Source organism: Microtus oregoni, unplaced genomic scaffold, assembly GCF_018167655.1.
Source record: "Microtus oregoni isolate MIOR12 unplaced genomic scaffold, Mior012 000016F_ref0000370, whole genome shotgun sequence".
In the NCBI taxonomy this organism is placed as follows: domain Eukaryota; kingdom Metazoa; phylum Chordata; class Mammalia; order Rodentia; family Cricetidae; genus Microtus; species Microtus oregoni.
This window is the reverse complement of record NW_024543075.1, coordinates 6,180,576-6,201,027: the sequence shown is the minus strand read 5'-3', so window position 1 is coordinate 6,201,027 and position 20,452 is coordinate 6,180,576. Positions and strand designations below refer to the sequence as shown.

Genomic DNA, 20,452 nt, shown 5'->3' with positions numbered 1-20,452 from the left:
TGTTTTAAGGTACTGCCCTCTAGGTCTTCTCCACAGCTGAAACCATAAGCACGTCTGCCATGTCACATTCCACAGTATGTTAGCTCAAACCTTAAGGCCCTTACAGTTCTACATCATGAACTCCATTAATTTGTGGCCAAAATCAGTTTTTCAAAACTACTGGATTTTACTACATTTTAAATTTGTTATTCAATAGCTGAGCAATAGTAGTTATTTTTAGATATATGAATGTTTTGCCAGCATGCATATCTGTACCACTTCTGTGTCTCGTGCATGAAGGGACTAGAAGGGGGAGTTACACATGGCTGTGAACCACCCATGTGGGTGCTAGAAATGAAACCCAGGTTCTCAGGAAGAGCAGCCAGTGCTCTCAAACACAGAGCCATCTGTCCATCACCCAGGCAGTCATTTTTTTATATGTTAGGCTTGGTGTGGTGGGACAGGCCAGATCCCAGAGCCAGAATGATTCTAGAGCCCCAGGCCAACCTAGACTACATAGTAACTGTCTTACAAAACAAACATGCATACCCAGACTAGAAGCATAAGGGCTTGTGCGGCAAGGTATCTCACACCTTTAATCACAGCACTCAGGAAGCAGATCTCAAATTCAAAGCCAGGTTGGTCCACATAAAGAGTTCTAGAATACACAGAGAAATCCTATCTAAAAGAAAAAAGAAAGTTTTCACTACAGCTATTTGGAAATATATTTTGTCATTCTGCCTGAAGGCTGAAGCATGTGAAAGCTGGCCTTTTACAACTATGGGTTTAAAAAAAAAAAAATAACAGTGGGAAGATGCTGCAGGAAAGATGGTCCAGTTTCCAGAATCCCACAACTGATTAACGCCAGCTCCAGGGAAATCCAATGCCCTCTTCTGGCCTCAAAGGACACTGCACTCATATGCTAATATACTATTTAAAATAAAAATAAAATATTCCAGAGCCAGGCATGACGCTGCATGCCTTCAATCCCAGCATTTAGGAGGCAGAGGCTGGCAGATCTCTGAGTTGCAGGTCAGCCAGAGATACACAGTAAGACTGTTTCTAAAACGAAAGAAAATAGGATGCCATCCCACCATCTTTCTCCAGATGACAGGGACATGAATATTTTGAATAATCATTTAAATATAAACAAAAAACCATTAAAATGTTTCTTTTATTTTAACTCACCTGAGTCAAGTGTGGGACAATGAAACAAACACAACAGGATATATACAGCATGTCAAGGAGGCAGCCTTTAAAAACATGCTATAGAAAAGAGGAAGACTGGGAATATATCTGGATTAACAGAAGCACTGGCTACTGATTAACCCATATGCAAATCCAGTAATCTCCAAAGGATTTGGCAAAGATTTATTTTCATTTCCAGTCTTTTAAAGTAGACAGATTTGCTTACAATACAGCTGATTTTAAAAGCACACAAATTTTTAGTACAAACAATGGGATTTAAAATCAGCAGAATGATAAAGGTGCCTGCAACAAAACTGACCACCCAAGGCAGTGATGGCCAAAAAGGAGGCTGGAATCATCCTACAAAGCAAGAAAGCGGGGAGGGAACAACTACCCAGTGGGGTTTGTGGGTAACCTTAGCTTCTACTTGCTACTTAATTCACATAGTAAGAGGTCTTTACAGATAACCCACACCCGTTTAATTAACCATGTAGCATTTTCTACTATGTAATAGGATTATAAGGCCACAATATTCCTTTGGGACAAACCCCTTAATGATTTTAATTTCACTTACTCATTCTTTTGAAGTGTAAAGTGTCTTAACTGGATTACAATTACAGATCATTTTTAAATACACCATTGCTACTATATTAAAATTATTCATACTATTTATATCTAATATTCAAAAAAATTTACTAATAAATGCTACAATAGGCATCAGTCTTACATGCTTATTAATTGATCCCGTAGGTTTAATTATAGGTCATGATATTAGAGTTTATTCTGTCTCACTAAATCAGGAACACCGCATTTACAGAACAAATAAACACACGTAGTGCAGACACCCAAGGATCATGCTAGCTCTTCAGTTATCTGTCACAGCTCTGACATGAATCCTCACTGTGTGAATGAGTGTCAGATCCAATTCTTCCATCAAAAGGTGCTAGTGGAAGTTGTCAGACGCCTTCCAATGTAGATCCTAGACAGAAAAAAAACAACAGCCATCAGGTCTCACACAATTCTCAGGTGACTCTGCACAGTTCAAACAGAGCAGACCACTATGGTTACAGCCTGTGGAAGGGAACTAGCCACCTTAAACTTAATAAAGTATGACTGTCTGTAATCTTTATCAAGTGTTTTAGTCATCAGATATGTATTTCAAATTGGTCTAATTTTTCTTAATTGCCATTAAAATTATATTTCTGTTTTTTCAATTATATTCTAATGGCACAAAAGACTGAAAAGTACAAAAAAAAAGAAGAAACTAATAGCAGTGATTGAAACTCAATGACAGAGCATCAATCTACCATACACAAGTTCCCAGGTTTAAACCCCATAACCACCCCCAAAAGTACAAAACCCCAAATGCTATCGCTATAGAGCTTCGTATTCCCTTCAATGTGCAAAATGAGCTACACACCTGCACTCCAGGACAGGTGGCTTCTTCACCTCCAGTTAATTCATTACTACTAACATCAAAGCCCAACCAAGGAATAAGTAATGAAGCCTCCCTTCTCCCTAGTCAAGTAGAGGGGGACTGAAAGTCTCTAAGAAAAGAGACAGAGGGCCGGGCGGTGGTGGCGCACGCCTTTAATCCTAGCACTCAGGAGGCAGAGGCAGGAGGATCTCTGAGTTCGAGGCCAGCCTGGTCTACAAAGGGAGTTCCAGGACAGGCTCTAAGCTACAGAGAAACCCTGTCTCGAAAAAACAAAAAAAGAGAGAGGAAAGAATTCCAGCTGGCCAGGTCTATGTGAAGTAGTGAGAAAAAAGACTGTGGGCAGTGAGCTATCTGGAACTAAGGAGGGTAGCTTTCATCTCAAAAGACTGACAGTTGCCAAGAGCGGTGGTACCAATAGTGGACGATTGCCAGGAGTGGGTAGGGTGGCACCATCTAGCTCTGAAACTGGGAAGGATGATGAAGGACAAACAGTAGGTAGGAGCTGAATGCAGAAATAATTTCCTGAAGAGAAACTCAGCTTAGGTTCTGAACTTGCAGATTACTAGGCCCTATCCACAGATCCTCCCTTTGGTGTTTCTGTTCTGTATTTTTGAGATCAGGCCTCAGTAAGTAACCCTAGCTGACCTGGAATTCAGAAATCTCCTGCCTCTGCCTCTGCCTTAAGTACTGCTTGCTAGTTCTAAGAAGAAAGTCCCAGGTGATGGGATGCACCTGACCATGAGACCAGGTGCTAGGACAGAACCACACATGGAGAAAGAAGGGATGAAGACAGGTAGGGTTCACCTCAGCAAACTCAAGAGGAACAGGTCTGTAGTGCAGTAATTAAGGGTAGTGAAAACTGGGATTGATGTACCTATGAGACCCACAAACTCCTAAACATGAAACAGACTAGGTGCATTGAAACACATGAACACCTTTTTTGGGTGGCGGGGAGGTGCGGTGGGATAAGCAGACAACAATGCCTAGAAGCCCACAGTAGCAGCCAGGCCATTCCAACAAATTGAAGCCATAAAACACACAATAAAACTTCTTGTGAGATCACCCCCATGTGGGCAGGAGAGGGTAGGAGTAGGCCTAAAGAAAGACTAAGGGCTAGTGATGTAACTCATTTGGTAGAGTGTTTGACCTCCATGTATGAAACCCTAGGTTCAACTCCAGGGCCATATAAACTGGGTGTAGTGGCACACACCATTATCCCAGCACTCAGAAGGCAGACACAGGAAGAGCAAAGCCCAGTTTCATCCTTGTGAGGCCAGCTGAAAATACATGAGTCCCAGTTCCTAGTGTCCCCTTCATATATTGCTGGGACCTAGAATCACCAAGGCCCACCCTGCTAGTACTCACAAAAAAAAAATCACTTACCCCAATCCAATGGCCAGCAGATGAGACAGCAACAGAGATGGAAGAAAAACCTTCAGAAAGTCTGCTGAAAAAATGCCCCCTTTCTTCATAACACTTGTATTTCTCATGCTGAGAGTAGTTGTTCGCTTCGGATGTTTAAAAAGGAACTCCCTGGGGTGGAAAGAAACTACCAATCAGTGTGTCCTCTTGTCAAAGGAAGAGCTCATGATACTGAAAACACTTACTTGGGGGGGATATTTTCTGGCCGACTTGACCAATCCCATATCCAATCCGAGTTTTTCTTCAAGATGCTTTCAACCTCTCTTCTTCTCTCAATATAGTCTTCCTCAGACTAAGAAAAAGTAAATGATAAAACAGTGAGTGTCCTACATCCACATCAGAAATAAAGTAAGATCAACACAGTTCCCCATAGACTTTGACCTTGTTGAGGCCTTTATATAGGCTGTCAGTAGAAGGTATGGCCCAGATTAAAGGTGGATCTTCCCACCTCCAAAGATCCAGATTAAAAGCTTATTATCTTCCAACCTCAAAGTGGATTTTATAACCTCAAGTGTTTTATTAAGAAAAAAAAATCCCTCCAAGCTATGCCTACTCATTTGGGTTTTGGTTAATTGCAGATTTGTTAAATTGACAACCAAGAATAGCTATCACAAGCCCATTCCTTTTGCTGAACATACAATCATATCTCCTTATGTCATGCTTAACTTCCAAATGAACAGTAACTAGACCATAATTATACCCAACATGGTATTAACTGCAAATGCATTGCAAATTTAAATATTTAAGTAGTAATGTCCTTGAGGGACATTCTTAGTATCTCAAACTAAAACAATAATCATTGACATTCTCTTAACCATTACATTACATGATAAATAAATCAAGTAATGGAAGCAAATACCTGTAAACACATTTTTAACAAAATATGACAGAAACACTCGTATCAATTATAATCTTCATTTCTAGAACTGGTCACATGGCCTTAGTAGCTGATATTTAAGAACTACCTTCCTCTACTACCCATTCTGTATTTCCTCCATCTTCACTGATGTGGGGTGTCTCTCTGTATGCTGTGAAAGTTTTAGTATCGGTGGTTAATAAAGAAGCTGAATTGGCCAATAGCCAGGCAGACTAGAGCCAGGAGGGAAATCCAATAGAGATACAGGGAGAAAAGGGGCAGAGTCAGAGAGATGTCAGAGAAGCAAGATATGAGTTAATAAGCCACAATCCTCGTGGTAAAATACAGAATGAAAATGTATTAATTTAAAATGTAAAGACTGGTTAGTAATAAACCTGAGCCATCGGCCAAGCAGTTTGTAATTAATTTAAGCCTCTGAGTGGTTATTTGGGAATTGGCCGGCAGGAGAGGAACCTCCATTTACACCTCCCAGCAAGCACTTCAGTGAGTCTTGACTCTTTTCTTGGGGAAGTGACCCATAACTTCATTCCTGAAGAGTTTGTGCCCTCTGTCATCCTGCGTGGATTAGGTTGTTGTTGTTTCCCCCCGACTTTAATCACAAGACATGGAAGCATCAAGAGATGTCCTGCACTCCATACATGTCTCTTACCACTATCGTGGAGAAGCAATTCAATATTCCCCTGGTAATCTGGATTAATCACTCCTCCCAACACTTTCTTAGCCTTGGAATTCTGCCTTTCTTAGCTTAATGGGATCACAAAATTAGCTTCCTTGGAATGTTTGCTGTGTTTCCTGGCAGAACTGCCCATCATGAACAACCACAAAAAAAAAAAAAAAAAAAAAAAAAAAGTCACGGGACAGGAACAAGAAACAAAAAATTCACTAGCAGTAATCATGACTGGAACTATTCCCTTTCCACATCTTGATTCTTGGATCCATGGATCCTGGTTATAGAAGAAAATGTACCATATTAAATTGGGCACTGATTTGAGGTATATACCACCTTCTAGAGGCTGCTGCCACCTAACTGGCCTTGTGTCGACAACAGCTTAGTCCATCTTTCTATCAGGCCAGCTGCTTCAGATGGTGGGGAACATGGTAATACCCGTGATTCCATGATCATGGGCCGACTCTCTGGTGATAGAGTTTTTGGTCAGAAGCAATACTGTGTGGAATACAGTGGATAAGGCATTCTATAAATCCACTGATGGTGGTTTTGGCAGAAGCATTACATACAAGAAAGGCAAAGCCACAACCAGAATAAATACCTACTCCAGTAAGGACAAAGCACTGATCTTTCCAAAAGTGGTTCTATGTAGGCAACGTGCCACTAGAGCGCTGACTAGCCCCCTGGGTCACAGTGCCATCCATATCTGGGGCTCAGTGTTAGTGTCTGCTGTTGGCAGAACTGGTGTTCAGCAGGAGCTGTAACTGGATCATCCTTGGAAAGTGGCAGTCCATGTTGTCAAGTCCACACATAACCCTCATCTCTGCCACCTTGGCCTTTTTGTTCATAGGTCCATTGGATAATGAGACATTGGTAGGCTAACTCTCCATAGAATGGGTTATCCTATCTACTTGATTACTGAACTCTTTTTCAGTTGAAGTCCCTTTTCAATAAGAATTTACTTGTATTTTCACCTCATTTTCCCATTTGGAGAGATCATACTCCATGCATACAGAGATCATACATTGCATACTCCTTCCTGAGAAATCCTTCTCACCAATTTTCAAGTAATGCTTTTGATCCAGTCAATCCAATGGCCACAGTCTATGAATTCAGTGAACAATAGCACATCTGGCCATTTCTCTTTCAAAACAAAATGTATGACCATGTATGCTCCCCAAAGTTCTGCCCACTATGAAGACTGCCCTTCTCAGGTGTGTCTTTCAGAGCTGTCTCAGAAAGTGGTTGTAATGTTGCAGCTGTCTACTGAGTCACTATTTTCCCTGACAGAAGTAAGGCAAAAGGCTTTCATTTAGCTTTCCAACCATAATAGCCCTCATATCACAAGTCAAGAAACCAGTGTAAGAATTCTGCCAACAGTTTACAACTGTAACTCCAGTTCCAGGGGATTTGATATCCACATAAAGACATATATTTTAAAAAAGGCATACATGCACGCAAAACCCCAATGTGCACTAAATAAATAAAACTTAAAAAAAATAATTCTACCAATTTCTAAGTATTTCCATCTCAGTTAAACATTCTTGGACTAGGTAAATAACCACAGGATGAGTTCAGGGATCAGAGAACCTACCCTGAGACAGACTTCAGCCAAAAATTAATTGCCTCCATAAACCCCTACTTTAACTGGCATGGGTTTTTTTTTTGTTTTTTTTTTTTTTTTGTTTTTTTGTTGTTTTTTTAGGTCTCCTGGAATCAACATCAATTTGATCCTGCATCCAACAGATCCTAGAATGTCTGATTGTTTCCTTACCCCAGTGTACAGTTTCCTAGTCTTGTTTCACTCAAGCCAAGGCATGTGTTCCTCCTTTACAGATACATCCATTTTGTCCAAGTCCCACTCAACTCTGTTAATGTAGCAGGTTTAGAGACTGGAGACATAGCTGAGTTAGCAAAGCACCTCCCTGGCATAGCACAAAGAATCCTGGGTGTTCCATTCCCAACAGCACATTAACAAGGTTCAGTGGCCTAGTCTACAGAATGAGCTCCAGGATAGCCAGGACTGTCTTACAGAGAAACCCTATTTCAAAAAAAAAAACAAAACACTGTTCTGATGCCATAAGGACCTAGATAACAGCAGCAGAACCTATCCTAACAGAAGAAAATGAGAACAGGTGTGGCTAAGTAAGGGGAATATTATATAAGAAGCTAGTTTAAAGGTGCTTTTGAGAAAAAGCAGACCACAAGCAATTTCAGCTATAGAAATTTTTCTCTTGCATTCTTAAAATTCTAGAACTGCATACTTAGTTGGGGATGGGGAGATATTTCAAATAATAAAAAATTAAAAAATATGACTGCTCCAAAAGTGGACATGCACTCAAGTGTATAGAAGGCTGGATGAATTCCAAGTCTTTGATGCCCAAAATGGGGCCAGACAGAGTTCTCTGGAGAAAGCCAAGGCTAGAGGTAAAGACAGTTTCTGGGAGTGGGACACTGATAAAAACTGGCACAGGTGGAAACAACGCTTTTTAGTAGAGACCTTGCTTCCTAAGACAGCTGCTAAACTATTACAGAAGAAATTATTTATCTTTACCATATTAAATACCATGCACAAGGTATAGCACTACTAGATAAAATTGCACAAGATTCTACTGCCTCAAACTACTATACAGAAATGGTATGGATAAGAACAGTCAACTTAAGCAATAATCCTTCTACATGTCTCACCACAGTTGTGTGGTAGTTTGATTAAAAATGGCTCCCAGGATGTGAGGGCGATCTGGCTGTGATATCTGTCACCCCATTGATCACCAGCTTTGATTTGGCTGATCTGGCTGGCTAGGCAGGTGTTCCAGTGTATGTATGTCCCTCCTGAAGCTGTGTGCTTGGTTGGAGAAAAACCTTCCCCAAATACAGGAGAATCAGTCTTCAGGTAAGGTATATGAGTAGATGCACTCCCCTGCCTAAACCTCCAAACAAGCTCTCAAGAATGGTTAATCTGATCTTCCAAAGGACCCAAATTCAGTTCCAGCACTCAGACCAGGTGACTGACTGCTGTCCATAATTCCAGTTCTGGGGGGGGGGGGGGTTCAATACCCATGGCTTCTGGACACCTGCAGTCATGTGCACATACCATACAGACACAGATACACACAATTTTAAATAATTAAAAAAAAACTATTAAAGCTGGATAGTGGTGGCACACACTCCCAGCACTCAGGAGGCAGTGGCAGGGGGAATCTCTTAGTTTAAGGCCAACCTGATATACAGAGTTCCAGGACAGCCAGAGCTACACAGAGAAACCCTGCCTGGAGACAAACAAAATAACTCCATTGAAGGGCGGGGGAATAAAATGCTTACTGCACATGCATCAGGCCCTCAATTCAGATCGCCAACACCCATGGTACACACCTTTAATCACAGCACTCAAAAGGCAGAGGCAGGTGGATTTGTGAGTTTAAGATCAGGCTGATCTATATAGCAAGTTCCAGGATAGCCAGGATGAATAGGGAGTCTCTATTTTAAATAACCCAAAAAAATGGGGTTAAAAATGCTGTTATTCATGCAGAGGTCCTGAGTCTGGTTCCCACCACCCACACCAGGCAGCTTATAACTGCCAGTTACTTCAGCTCAAGAGGATCTAATGTCCTCTTCTGAACTCCTTCAAATATGTGGCATTCTCATAGACGCACATATATGCATAAATAAAAACTTAAAAGAACACAGGTCCCCAGCACTAATGTAAAACGAGAGGCATGCTGGAACACTTCTGTGATCTCAACCCTGGTAGGCAGAGGTAGGAGGATCACTAGGGCTCACTTGCCAGCTAGTCTAGCTAAATCGGTGAGCTCCATGTTCAATGAGAGACCCTTCCTCAAGACCAAAGGTAGGTGCACGTGTGCATGCATGTGTGCATGCGTGAGATACGTGTGTGTGTGTGTGTGTGTGTGTGTGTGTGTAAGTGATATGAAAAAGTCACCAGGCTGATGATGTGCTGTACCGTATAGCAAAACTAAGAGGGACCAAAGGTAGGTGCATGTGTGCATGCGTGAGATACGTGTGTGTGTGTGTGTGTGTGTAAGTGATATGAAAAAGTCACCAGGCTGATGATGTGCTGTACCGTATAGCATGCCCTACTGCCTATGGCTTACCAGAGTGCTGTTTTTCTCTCCAAAGCTGTGAGTGTCTATTTCAGATCTGTTGGTATCTTGTGGTGTCTGGGAGCGAGGTGGGCTTGATTAGGAAATGGACAAAACAGAGCAGCATGTTAATTCTGACATAAGAAGCATAAATCCCAAGCAAGACTACTGCCTCAGTAAGGGGGAGGGCTCTCCGCATGCCTCTTCACACTAATACCAGACCAGGGCCAAACTACTCCTCAGTCTTTTCAAGTGAGTATTCAGGAACCAGCAAGACAGTTCTGAGGGAAGCTCCACCCTCCCACATAATCTGTTGCATAGCCCTCAGAAGCATCTGACCTTCGATCACTGACTCTCAACCACGCACCTTGGATTCGTTCCCTAGTAGTGCTACCTAGGAACATAAGTCAGCTGGGGGACATGAACTTGATTCAGACTTGACATTCAAAGTGAACAGTTTCAAAAAAGGGGGCATATATTAAGGGACTTTGTTTTTTTTGTGCCTAGGTTTAATTTGGTCCCACCAGACTGAGCCCCAGATCACTCCCTCCCAGCAGATTCCAGGGTTCCTTCTTTCAGGACTGCTTCCGAGTTACTCCCAAATATGGCCTTAGACCTAGAGCCCCACCTATAATAGCATGCACAACTGTGATTATCCATCCACTAAGAACATCAACACTGCAAGAGACATCCTGCAAACCTACCTGTCACAGTGAGAACTCTTGGAGCTACTTCGTCCAGATTCATGCTGAGCATCCAGCAGTATTTTTTCCATGTCCCCATTATAAATAGAGACAGAGGCTGGAACATTGCTCCCGTTCCCATTGCTGAAGTGCAGTTCTACCCAGGAGCCTGAGACACAAAACAGGGGGCAGTTAGAAAACTTCCCATTCAAAGGGCTTGATGTACGCCTTTAGGCCTAGTACTGTGAGTTCAAGGCCAACCAGGTTTACAAAGACCTAATTTCCAAAACTAGATAGATAGATAGATAGATAGATGGATGGATGGATGGACGGACGGACGGACGGACGGACGGACGGACAGACAGAAAGACTTGCCCACTCTCGTTCCCAGGAAACACCAAGGGCAGCACATGATTAGAAATCACTCTAGTCCTACTTTGATGCCACATTAGACATTTGCATTTCTAGTCTCCTGGCCTCTCTTTAGGACAGTGGGGAAAGTTCCTGAGGCTGAGACACTGCACTGTATCTTTTGCCCTTCCTTTATTCCGTGCAGGTGTTCTACAAACCTGTTGCTTTGCCAGAGGCCAAGATGGGAGTCTTGTTTAGGTTGACAAAGCAAACTAGGCTTATAGTCATGAGTCAGCATGTCTTACTAAAGACTTGTTGTGGGATGTCCTGTATGTGCTGCCTTTATTGGTTGATGAATAAAGCTATTTTGGCCAATGGCTTAGCAGAGTAAACCCAGGCATAAAATCCAAACAGATGTATAGAAAGAGTAGGCAGAGTCAAAGAGACACGATGTAGCTGCCAAAGGAGAAAGATACCAGAATATTACCAGTAAGCCACAGCCTCATAGTGATACATAAATGAATATTAATGGGTTAATTTAAGATATAAAAAAGAGCTAGCTAAGAATACTCCTGAGCCATTGGACAGTGTTATATTAAATATAGTTTCTGTGTGATTATTCAGGTCTGGGCCCCCAAGAAACCAAAGTAGTTTGGGTCTATACAAAAGACTATTTCCACATTCCAGAAACATATGGCCCCGAGGCTCTGTGAACTTCAGGTTGTCAGGCTTGATAGCAAGCACCCTTCCATCTCATTGGCCCCTGGTGCTTTCTGTGGTAGAAACTGACTGTATGTTTAATTATATGCCTCATTCTAGACCTAGGAAGATTTCTATATTTTCATTCATAGGTCCATTTGTTTACAGAAAATCCTTTGTTGAGCCATTAGAATGTCTCAGTGGGTAAAGGTGCCTACTGCATGAACACATACATGTACACACTCAAAGGCAATAACAAAAAGAAAATCCTTTAATAGATAAGAGGTAGGGTGGGCATGGTGGTCCATGACCTTAATCCTACCATTCAGGAAGGCAAAGGTAAGAGGATCTCTGTGAGTTTAAGGCCAGCCTGGACTGAGAAATCTTATCTCAAAAAACACACACGTGGGCACACAGACACACACACACAAGGAAAGAAGGCGGGAGGGAGGGAAAGAAATGGAACCACTTATAATATATATTATATATTATATATATAATGGGGATATAGTTCAGAAATAGAGCTTGTAAGAGGCCCTACTTTCCATCTCCAGTACCAAAAGGGAGGAGAGAGGAAAAGGCAAGAGGATCACTTTTAAGTTCAAGGCCAGCTTTGGGCCACAGAGACTTTGTTTCTAAACCACACCACACACATCTCCAAAAAGAAAAAGGAACTATGCATGGTGGCACACCCAGTATAGATAAGACTTCAGAGTTCAGGGCCACCTTCAGCTCCCAGTTTAAGGAAATCTTCGCCCTGTGCTACTTTTGACCTCTCTAAAACCAACAAAATCCCCCTTAAAAAGCTAGGCATGATGGGGTATACCTGCAATCCCAGAATTCAGGAGAAAGAAACAGAACTGTTGCAAGTTTGAGGACGGCCTATTACAAAGAGCCAGTTCCAAGCCAGCTAAAGGTAGATAGCAAGTCTCAAAAGCAAAACATACATGTTCTTGGAAGCAAGAACAGCTATAGCTATACAGCTTCTTAACACTCAGAAGTCTGGCCTGTATACTTGTTGCAGAATGTGCCACATTAATCAGGGAAGAAAAAAAAACTGAAATAAACTGTGGGTTTACAATTTATATCATCAACAGCCTCTCAGTAAGTTAACAAGTGATCATACAACAGAAACTGGAGAATAAACACAACTTTCCTCATTAGCCTCTCAGGTTGCCTCGTGGAGAAGCAGGCCTATCCCACATGAAGCACAATACCAGCTCAGAAGGGCAGTGTCCAGAGCCCCTCTGCGGCTGTACACAGGCAAGTCCCCACACTCAAGCTCCAGATACTCTAATGTCTTCTGCTGGCCTTCCTCCCTTCACTGGCTAATGACACTCAGAAGCCAGGGATGGTGGCTCACACATACGTAGAATCCCTGCAGTTATGAGTCACTAAGGAACGAATGTTGCTCTGAGTTCAAAGCCAGCCTGGGTTACAGGGTAAGCGCCTAAACCTATCTATCTACTGTGTACACTGCTGTGGTATAATGCTTATACACTGTAAAAATTTGTCACTCGTATTGGTTTAATAAAACACTGATTGGCCAGTAGCCAGACAGGAAGTATAGGCAGGGCAAACAGACTACAAGAATTCTGAGAAAAGGTACCAAGCCACGTGGCTAAACCTAGATAAGAATTATGGGTTAATTTAAGTTGTAAAGGCTAGTTAGTAATGAGCCTGAGCAATCGGCCAGTTTATAATTAATATAAGCCCATGTGTTTATTTGTGACTGAACAGTTGTGGGACTGTGTGGGACAGAAACTTCTGTCTATAGGACATAGCAGCTTCAGGTATGGGGTAGTGTAGGCCAATGTGTACTCAGAATCTGAGCCTATCCCAATTCATCTGATCACATTTATCCAGATCTTTTCTGGTATCTACTATAAACAGAAGATTGAGGTTGTGTTATATTTTACCCAGCACCATTCTGAATGGTAAATGTAGACTTTTTTCCCTGCACCAACTACCAATTTTCCAAAATCAATCAGGAATGCTAGGATTCAATACTATTCTGACAGTATCTCCTAAAATTAGTAGCCAAAGTGGGAACCCACAAGGATGACACATATAAGACACTAGCCACAAGCAGAGTACAAGCTATCCATACTGCTGCTCAATCAATTACAAATTTAAAAAACAAAAACCAAAAGACAAACTCAGGGTTATCCACATCCCCCTCAGATTTGATATTTTGCTAGAGCTCACAACTCAAGAAAACACGTTGCTCAGTTTGTGATACAATTCACAAAGAGCCAGATGAAGCTCACACACAGGACAAGGAACACCACCTTCCTGCTGCCCATTCCAAAGCTCCATTTGTTCTGGTTCAAAGTTGGGCTATGTGGCAGTTTCTTATATTTTTAACAGCCCAACCTCCAACTCCTTCCCCTCCCTGGTGGCCCTAAATTTTCACCCGCTGATAACTTCTAAGTGACCAAATTCTAGCCTAAGGCTAGTTATTCTGGGTCCCCAGTAAATCATCTCATTAGCATAATCTTATGGGGGCTTCTTACAAAATGGACCTGAGTAACAGGATCAAACTCCTAGCTAAGATTAATTTCTTGTCCCTGTCAGTCCCAGCACTTGGGAGTACTAGGAGCTCCGGCCAAGCTTGTGTATAAAGTAAGACCTAGTTCAAAAAATAAAAACGAAAACCAGACACTTAGGAAATTCCACCAGGTTTAGGAGCTTGTGTCAGGAACTGAGCCAACAGCCAGGTGTGTATGTATTTACTACACAGGAGGCAACTGAAAATGCTGTCCTGAACTATACCGCTACAACAGTACACCATGGGCTTGGTGATTTATAAAGAAGTTATTTTTCACAGGAGTGAAAGCTAGCAAGCCCAAGCTCCACTCTATTGCTGTCCGTGAGTAAACCAGTTGCCTTCACAAGACCCCTTCACCAGGGCTCATCACAGTGCAGCAGGGTCCTGGTCCTGCTGTCCTCATACTGGTAGCACTGGATTGTCGAAGAGACAGATTCATGTCATAGAGGGCTTTCAAAAATCATTAAGAGGCCCAGCACTTTTGAGGGGGAAAAAAATTCCGTTCAGAATGATCTGCTGCAAAAACCTTGGGTCCAAAAGCTCCGTCTCCAGGAATGATTTACTAAGGAACGAGTTTTATCATTAACCTGTGGCTGGATAGGTAGTGTTAAGCCCTGGAAACAGCAAAGACGCTATTCATTTACACACATCCTGCAGTTATTTATCAGGATGTTCCATCATTTTAACAAGAAAGGTGGGGGTATGCACCCTATAATCCTAATAGAACACTCGGAAGTTTAAGGCCAGCCTGGACTTCATGAGTGAGAAAAATAAATAAAGTTTAAAGCAAAAGGTTTTGTAAAGGGAAAGAGCACAGGATTGCTTCTTAACAAAAATTTTCTCAGTTAACACACAACTTATTCCATCAGAAAGACGGAAGCGCTGGCCCCAAAACCCTCATTTCTGTTTTCCGCCCCTCTCTCCCACTTCTGAGCTATACCAATAAGACACAGGTCAAGTACAACTTACATCTCCCTGAGTGTCTAGAACCGCTGGGGAGTGAACTCAAGTGCCCTAAGAAGCAGAATGTGCTTTTCTTTTCTTTTTTTTTTTTTTTTTTTTTGAGACAGGGTTTCTTTGCAGCTTTGGAGCCCGTCTTGGAACTAGCTCTTGTAGACCAGGCTAGCCTCGAACTCACAGAGATCTGCCTGCCTCTGCCTCACAAATGCTGAAATTAAAGGTGTGCGTCACCACCACCACCCGGCTTATTTCCCCTTTCTTTATGTGGGAATGAGTTCTGGCTCAAATAGTCTTTCTCTTTGAAGTTTTTTATTTATGTATGTATTTATTTTTGTTTTTCGAGACAGGGTTTCACTGTAGCTATCGAGCCTGTCCTGTAATTTGCTCTTGTAGACCAGGCTGTCCTCAAACTCAGAGATCCGCCTGCCTCTCTCTGCCTCCCAAGTGCAGAGATTAAAAAGGCTTGGGCCACCACTGCCCAACAAAGCAAATAATACCAAAAAAAAAAAAAAAAGCGTTTTGCCTGCTTTTTTTGTACTATTTTTGCTGCTATTTGTGTACCATAATTGACTGATGCTCAGGGAAGCCTGAAGAGTGTATCAAATCCCTTGGAACTGAAGTTACAGGTGGCTGTGAATCAGTAAGTGCTCTTAACTACTGAGTCATCTTGTTAATCCCTCATTTGGTTCTGGGCACAGAATCTCACTATATAAGCTAGGCTGACCACTGTGCTAGTTGGTTTTAATCTGTCAACTTAACACAACTTAGAAACAACTGAGAAAAGAGGGCTCTCTGAAGTATTTTATCTGAACTTGCAGAAACTGGTTCTTTCCTTCTACCATGTGAGTTTCTAGGGACCAAACACACAGATCAACAGGTTTGGCAGCAAGCTCCTTTACCTGCTGAGCTATCTTGCCAACCCCATAGGAAGTAGACCTTACTGAGCAATTAGATCAGGTTGGCCTATCTATGGGTTTATCCACAGAGCACCCTCTTGATTGTTAATCAATATAGGGAGATCCAGCCCCTAGTCAAGGGGTCCTGAACAGTTCAAAAGTCAGAAGACTAAATAGAAAGATAGCAAGCAGGCAACATGGGCGCACTCAATCCTTTCCATTCTTGAGTTGGTCCCTCAACTTCCTCAATAATGGCATATAAGCCAAATTAACCCTTCCTCTCCTAAAGTGTTTTTGGTCAGAAGTGAAACTAGGCCAGTCATCCAAGTTAGGATCCTCCTTGAGTGTAGTCCAGCTGATCTGAATACTTGAGAGTGCTTATTTAGACCGGGTGCTTTATGGCACCACACAAACGATGTGTAGGCACATGCCTGCAATCCTAGTGCTCTAGATGCTGAGGGAAGAATAAAATTTAAAGTCATCCTTGGCTACATACTAAGGTTCAATCAAGGCCAACCTGGGATACATACCCATCTCAAAAACATTAAAGAGGATATTTCTGCCTTAGTCAGGCCTTAGTCAGGCATTGGGGTACTGAGATTAGAGGGTTGCTCTACCAACCTGTCTTCCAAGCTGCTTATACAACAATCCAGGGAGTCCCTACTATATCTCCAGGCAAACTTGTAGACTGTCAGTGCCTAAGGATACCTATAGCCAACAGAAGGAAATACAGGGTCCCCATTCTCAAGGCCACCCTACTTCCTGGGAGTGGCAGGAAGTGCTTTTATTCCATGAATTTCCAGAAGCTGAACCCAACTTGAAAACAGAGTTAGAGGTTCAAGCAAATATGCTGACAAGCTCGAGCAGGGACAACATCCAGCCAGATCTAGTAGTCCTCAGAGGAGCAGGCAGGCACACAGCTTCCAAACAGAAACATAATGCCAAAGGAGAATTATGCGACTGATACAGCATTCCAATAGAGCCGAGCAAGGGAGCACCAAGTCTGGGGGACGCAGCGCTCCCAAATCACACAGGGCTTCTCCAGACGTGGCTTCTGCTGTCAAGACTTAAGAAAAATTCTGAACAGAATCTGCCCAGTAGACAATCCAGGCTACTGGCTTCCTTTTCTGTCACACACACACACGCTTTATTGACAGTGTCTTATGTAGCCAGGCTCGCTTTAAACTCCTGATCTTCCTGCCTCCATCTCCCAAATGCTGGAATTACATACAGGCTGGCATCATGTCCAGTTAAACTCCTGGCTTCTAAGACTAGTGAACTTGTCTCTCTGCCTATTGCCAGGCTGTGCCTAAGGCATCCTGAGTCAGTCAGGTGCCTCCAGGTATCCCCCAGGTACTGAGCAGTCTGTGGCATGTCCTTAACTCAAGTAGTCACCCTTATTCCCATTTAAGCTCTGGCTCTCCCTGTGACAGATGTTCAGATAGAGCTAAGAGAAGCCCCTAGCCATGTTTTCCTCTTTGTACAAGCCTGCCCGAGTTTGCCTGCAACCACAGAATCACCTATCAGACCCAGCTGCAGACAGGGCATCTGAGTGAGGAGCTACAGGACTCTTTATAGTGGGCCTTTCAAGCAAGGGTAGCAAATAGGGCACAGAAGTATCACAAAGCTTATCTCCCCTCCTGAAGACCAGAAGTCATAAAAAAGAAAAACAACAACAAAAAAGCCAATTCTGTCTCTAAACACCTTTCAATAAGATTGACCAGAGGTTAAAAGGGAACAGAACCAATCAGGGCTGTGGGTAACACCTTCAAGAAATCTGGTCCCAGAGGTTGCTAAGGGGAATATTTGCTGTCCCACCTACCAACAAGGCTTGCACAGCTCTCAGCCTCAGAAGTAAACAAGAAGCGAGCAGAACACGCAGGCAGAAGAGCTCTGACTCCAAGCTGGGATTCACATTTCATAGGGCAGCTGAGATGCGCCATGTGACTCAAGTGACCCCTCCTACCCTGAACCAGACGGTGAGCCAGTGCTGAGCTGCACGTACACCCCAAACAATGGCCCAAATCCTTAGCGTGAGTTTCCACACGGTAACCATCTTTTTATAGAATAAGCAAAGCAGAAAAACAAAAACCGCCTTAACCCTAGAAATGACAAATGACAACCTCACGTTGCCAACGAATGACTCAGCAGTAGGAATAAAGTGTATGTCAAGGTGGTAACTGAGACCTCAGAGTACCCAGAAACTTCCAGAGATGGAATCTAAGTAACAGTGTTAGAAATAAAATCTCAATAACTATAAAAACAACTTTACAGCAAACATTATAAAACATCCCTTGATTTCATTTTACGAGAAAGGACAAAAAAGCTTCTTAAGTCTGTCAAAGGAGAAACTGCAACTGTTTGACGTTAAGGAGTAGAACCTGAATTACAAGGTTTTTTCTAATGGGGCTGTAATTTTAAAATACAGACTCTGTAATGTATTAGTCTGGTTAAATTCTGCTTGTTCAGAATAATAAATAAATGCAGCTCACTAAATCTTAATACAAGCTTTGAAAAAATTTTTAACATAGCCCACCACAGTGCTGTACCATTTTGATTTCAGCACTCCAGGAAACAGAGGAGAGTAAATCTAGGAGTTCAAGGGCAGCTTTGCCTACAAAAGTTCTAGGAAAGCCAGAGCTACACAGAGAAAACATGTCTCGAAAATCCAAAAACAAGACAAATCTTCACACTACGTTGGGCAGCACTGGTGTGGCAGAGGCAGGCAGAGTTCTGGGAGTTCGGGACTAGTGAGACCCCGTGTCAGAAAGAGCACCCCCTTTTAAAGGCTGAGGTAGCCCTCTGTTTATTTACAAGCTCATTTTACTCAGTGAACTCTTGCTTCAGAGAATACAAAGGTCAACAGGATCCTCCTCCAGTTCTTGGGTCCTTAGAAGAAAAGGCTGAGCACTTAACTCAGCCCCACCAGGTGGCTCTCAGAAAGATATGATGGCACACTACCACTCAGGGTGGCCTCACAAAACTAGTACCTGTCTTTTTGGTGCTAATAGCCTGTAAAGGCTGCATGCAAAAAAAGCCTTTTTGTTGTTTGTGAGACAGGGTCTGGCCACACACCTCCAACTAGCCCAGCATTGCTAACCTTGAACTTGTCAAGGCTTAGCTTCCCCACTCCCCCAACAAGATTTTAGGTGTGTCACCACACCCAGCCTAGCTTCCATCTTAACCAACAAATCACTTCATTGCTTACAGTGAGCCTACTGAGCTGAATAAGCACTTTACCCCACTTTTGTGCTGTTTGTAGCTCTCTTCCACACTGAGCTGCACAGCTCCTCTCCCCCGGGGTTTCTCTGTGTAGCCCTGGCTGTCCTGGAACTCTGTAAATCAGGCTGGTCTCAAACTCAGAGATCCTCCTGCCTCTACCTCCTGAGTTGAGGTTAAAGGCATGGGCCACTTCTGTCCTGCCATTGTAACAGGCTTTAGAGCCTGTCCTGGAACTAGCTCTGGTAGACCAGGCTGGCCTTCAACTCAGAGATCCGCCTGTCTCAGCCTCCCTAGCAGAGAATAAAGGCGTGTGCCACCACCACCCAGCTATTCCAACATTTCTTAAAGATAACAATCTTTTGACTCTAAGAGATGACTTGGTCCAAAGCCTTACATCCTCCCTCCTCTTCCATTAGAAAGAGCTGACAAAACAAGCCAGAGGTAAAGACGGGGCTGTAAATTCGAGCTACTCCAGAGGCCGAGGCAGAAGGATTCCAAGTTCAAAGCGACTATGTCTTCAAGCATAAAATGATAGCAAGTAGTGTTCCTTGGTGGCTGAGCCCTTACCACGCACCAGGGTCATAAATACTAATGAGTTCAATCAAAGCACCAAAAAGTCAACCTGCAACCTCTGGCTCACTTCAACAGTGTTGAGCCAGGCGTGGGGGAAGTGCAAGCAAGGCCTGTACTGAGCTATTCAGGATCGCGGGGAGTTCGAGGCAGACCTAAAGAGACGGTGAAGACACAGAACTCTAACAGCGTGAACAGACCACGAAAGGTTCAGCCCGGCCTGACTATAAAAGGGACTGTCTGTAAGATGCATCGCGGCCTCCACGCACGACACCCCGGCCCACGACCCGGCCACCCCCGCGACACCCCCCTCGGTCCACAGCCTCACCCTGCAGGTTCTCCTCCCCGCTCTGCGACATGGTGGTTCGGCAGAAGAACCCAAGAGCAACTGCGGCAGGCCTCAGCGGCGGTCACCGAGAGATATGAGAGCCGCCCGCCGCCTGCACAGCTCTGAGGCCAGGCGACAGGGGGCTGAGGGACAAGGGGCGGGGCGGGGCGCGACGCACGCGGCGGCGGCGCCCATTGGCTAGGGGGCGGGGCCTGCAGGTGGAGGAGGAACGCGGGGCGCGTGCGGCACGTGCGGCGCGTGCGCGGGGCGGAGCCTGGGTGGGACGTGGGCGGGGCCCGGGGTAGGAGTGCGCTGAAGGGCGGCCTCCTTTAAGCTTTCCGACCGAGGGGGCTGGGGGCGGGGCCTGAGGTTAGAGCCACTGGAACCGGGATTTGCGCCGGTCTGGGTGAGGCTAGGGGCGAGACTGAGGCCCGAGCTTTGGAACTCCGAGGTGCAAGCATTGCAGGGGCGCTAAGGGAGGGGCCTGAAGCCAGGCTAATGTAGGCATGGCAGGGCGGACC

At 43.7% G+C, this 20,452-nt stretch overlaps 1 protein-coding gene across 1 annotated transcript; it reads right to left on the bottom strand.

Moving 5' to 3' along the window:
• Nucleotides 1-1,135: 1,135 nt before the first annotated feature.
• Bnip3 (BCL2 interacting protein 3) lies at nucleotides 1,136-20,087 on the bottom strand. The gene is made up of 6 exons (XM_041665961.1): nucleotides 19,932-20,087; nucleotides 10,376-10,523; nucleotides 9,684-9,765; nucleotides 4,213-4,319; nucleotides 3,989-4,138; nucleotides 1,136-2,146 (listed from the first exon to the last, which is right to left on the bottom strand). The coding sequence occupies exons 1-6, from the start codon at nucleotides 19,960-19,962 to the stop codon at nucleotides 2,101-2,103; spliced, it is 564 nt and encodes a 187-aa protein (XP_041521895.1). The 5' UTR covers nucleotides 19,963-20,087; the 3' UTR covers nucleotides 1,136-2,100.
• Nucleotides 20,088-20,452: the final 365 nt, after the last annotated feature.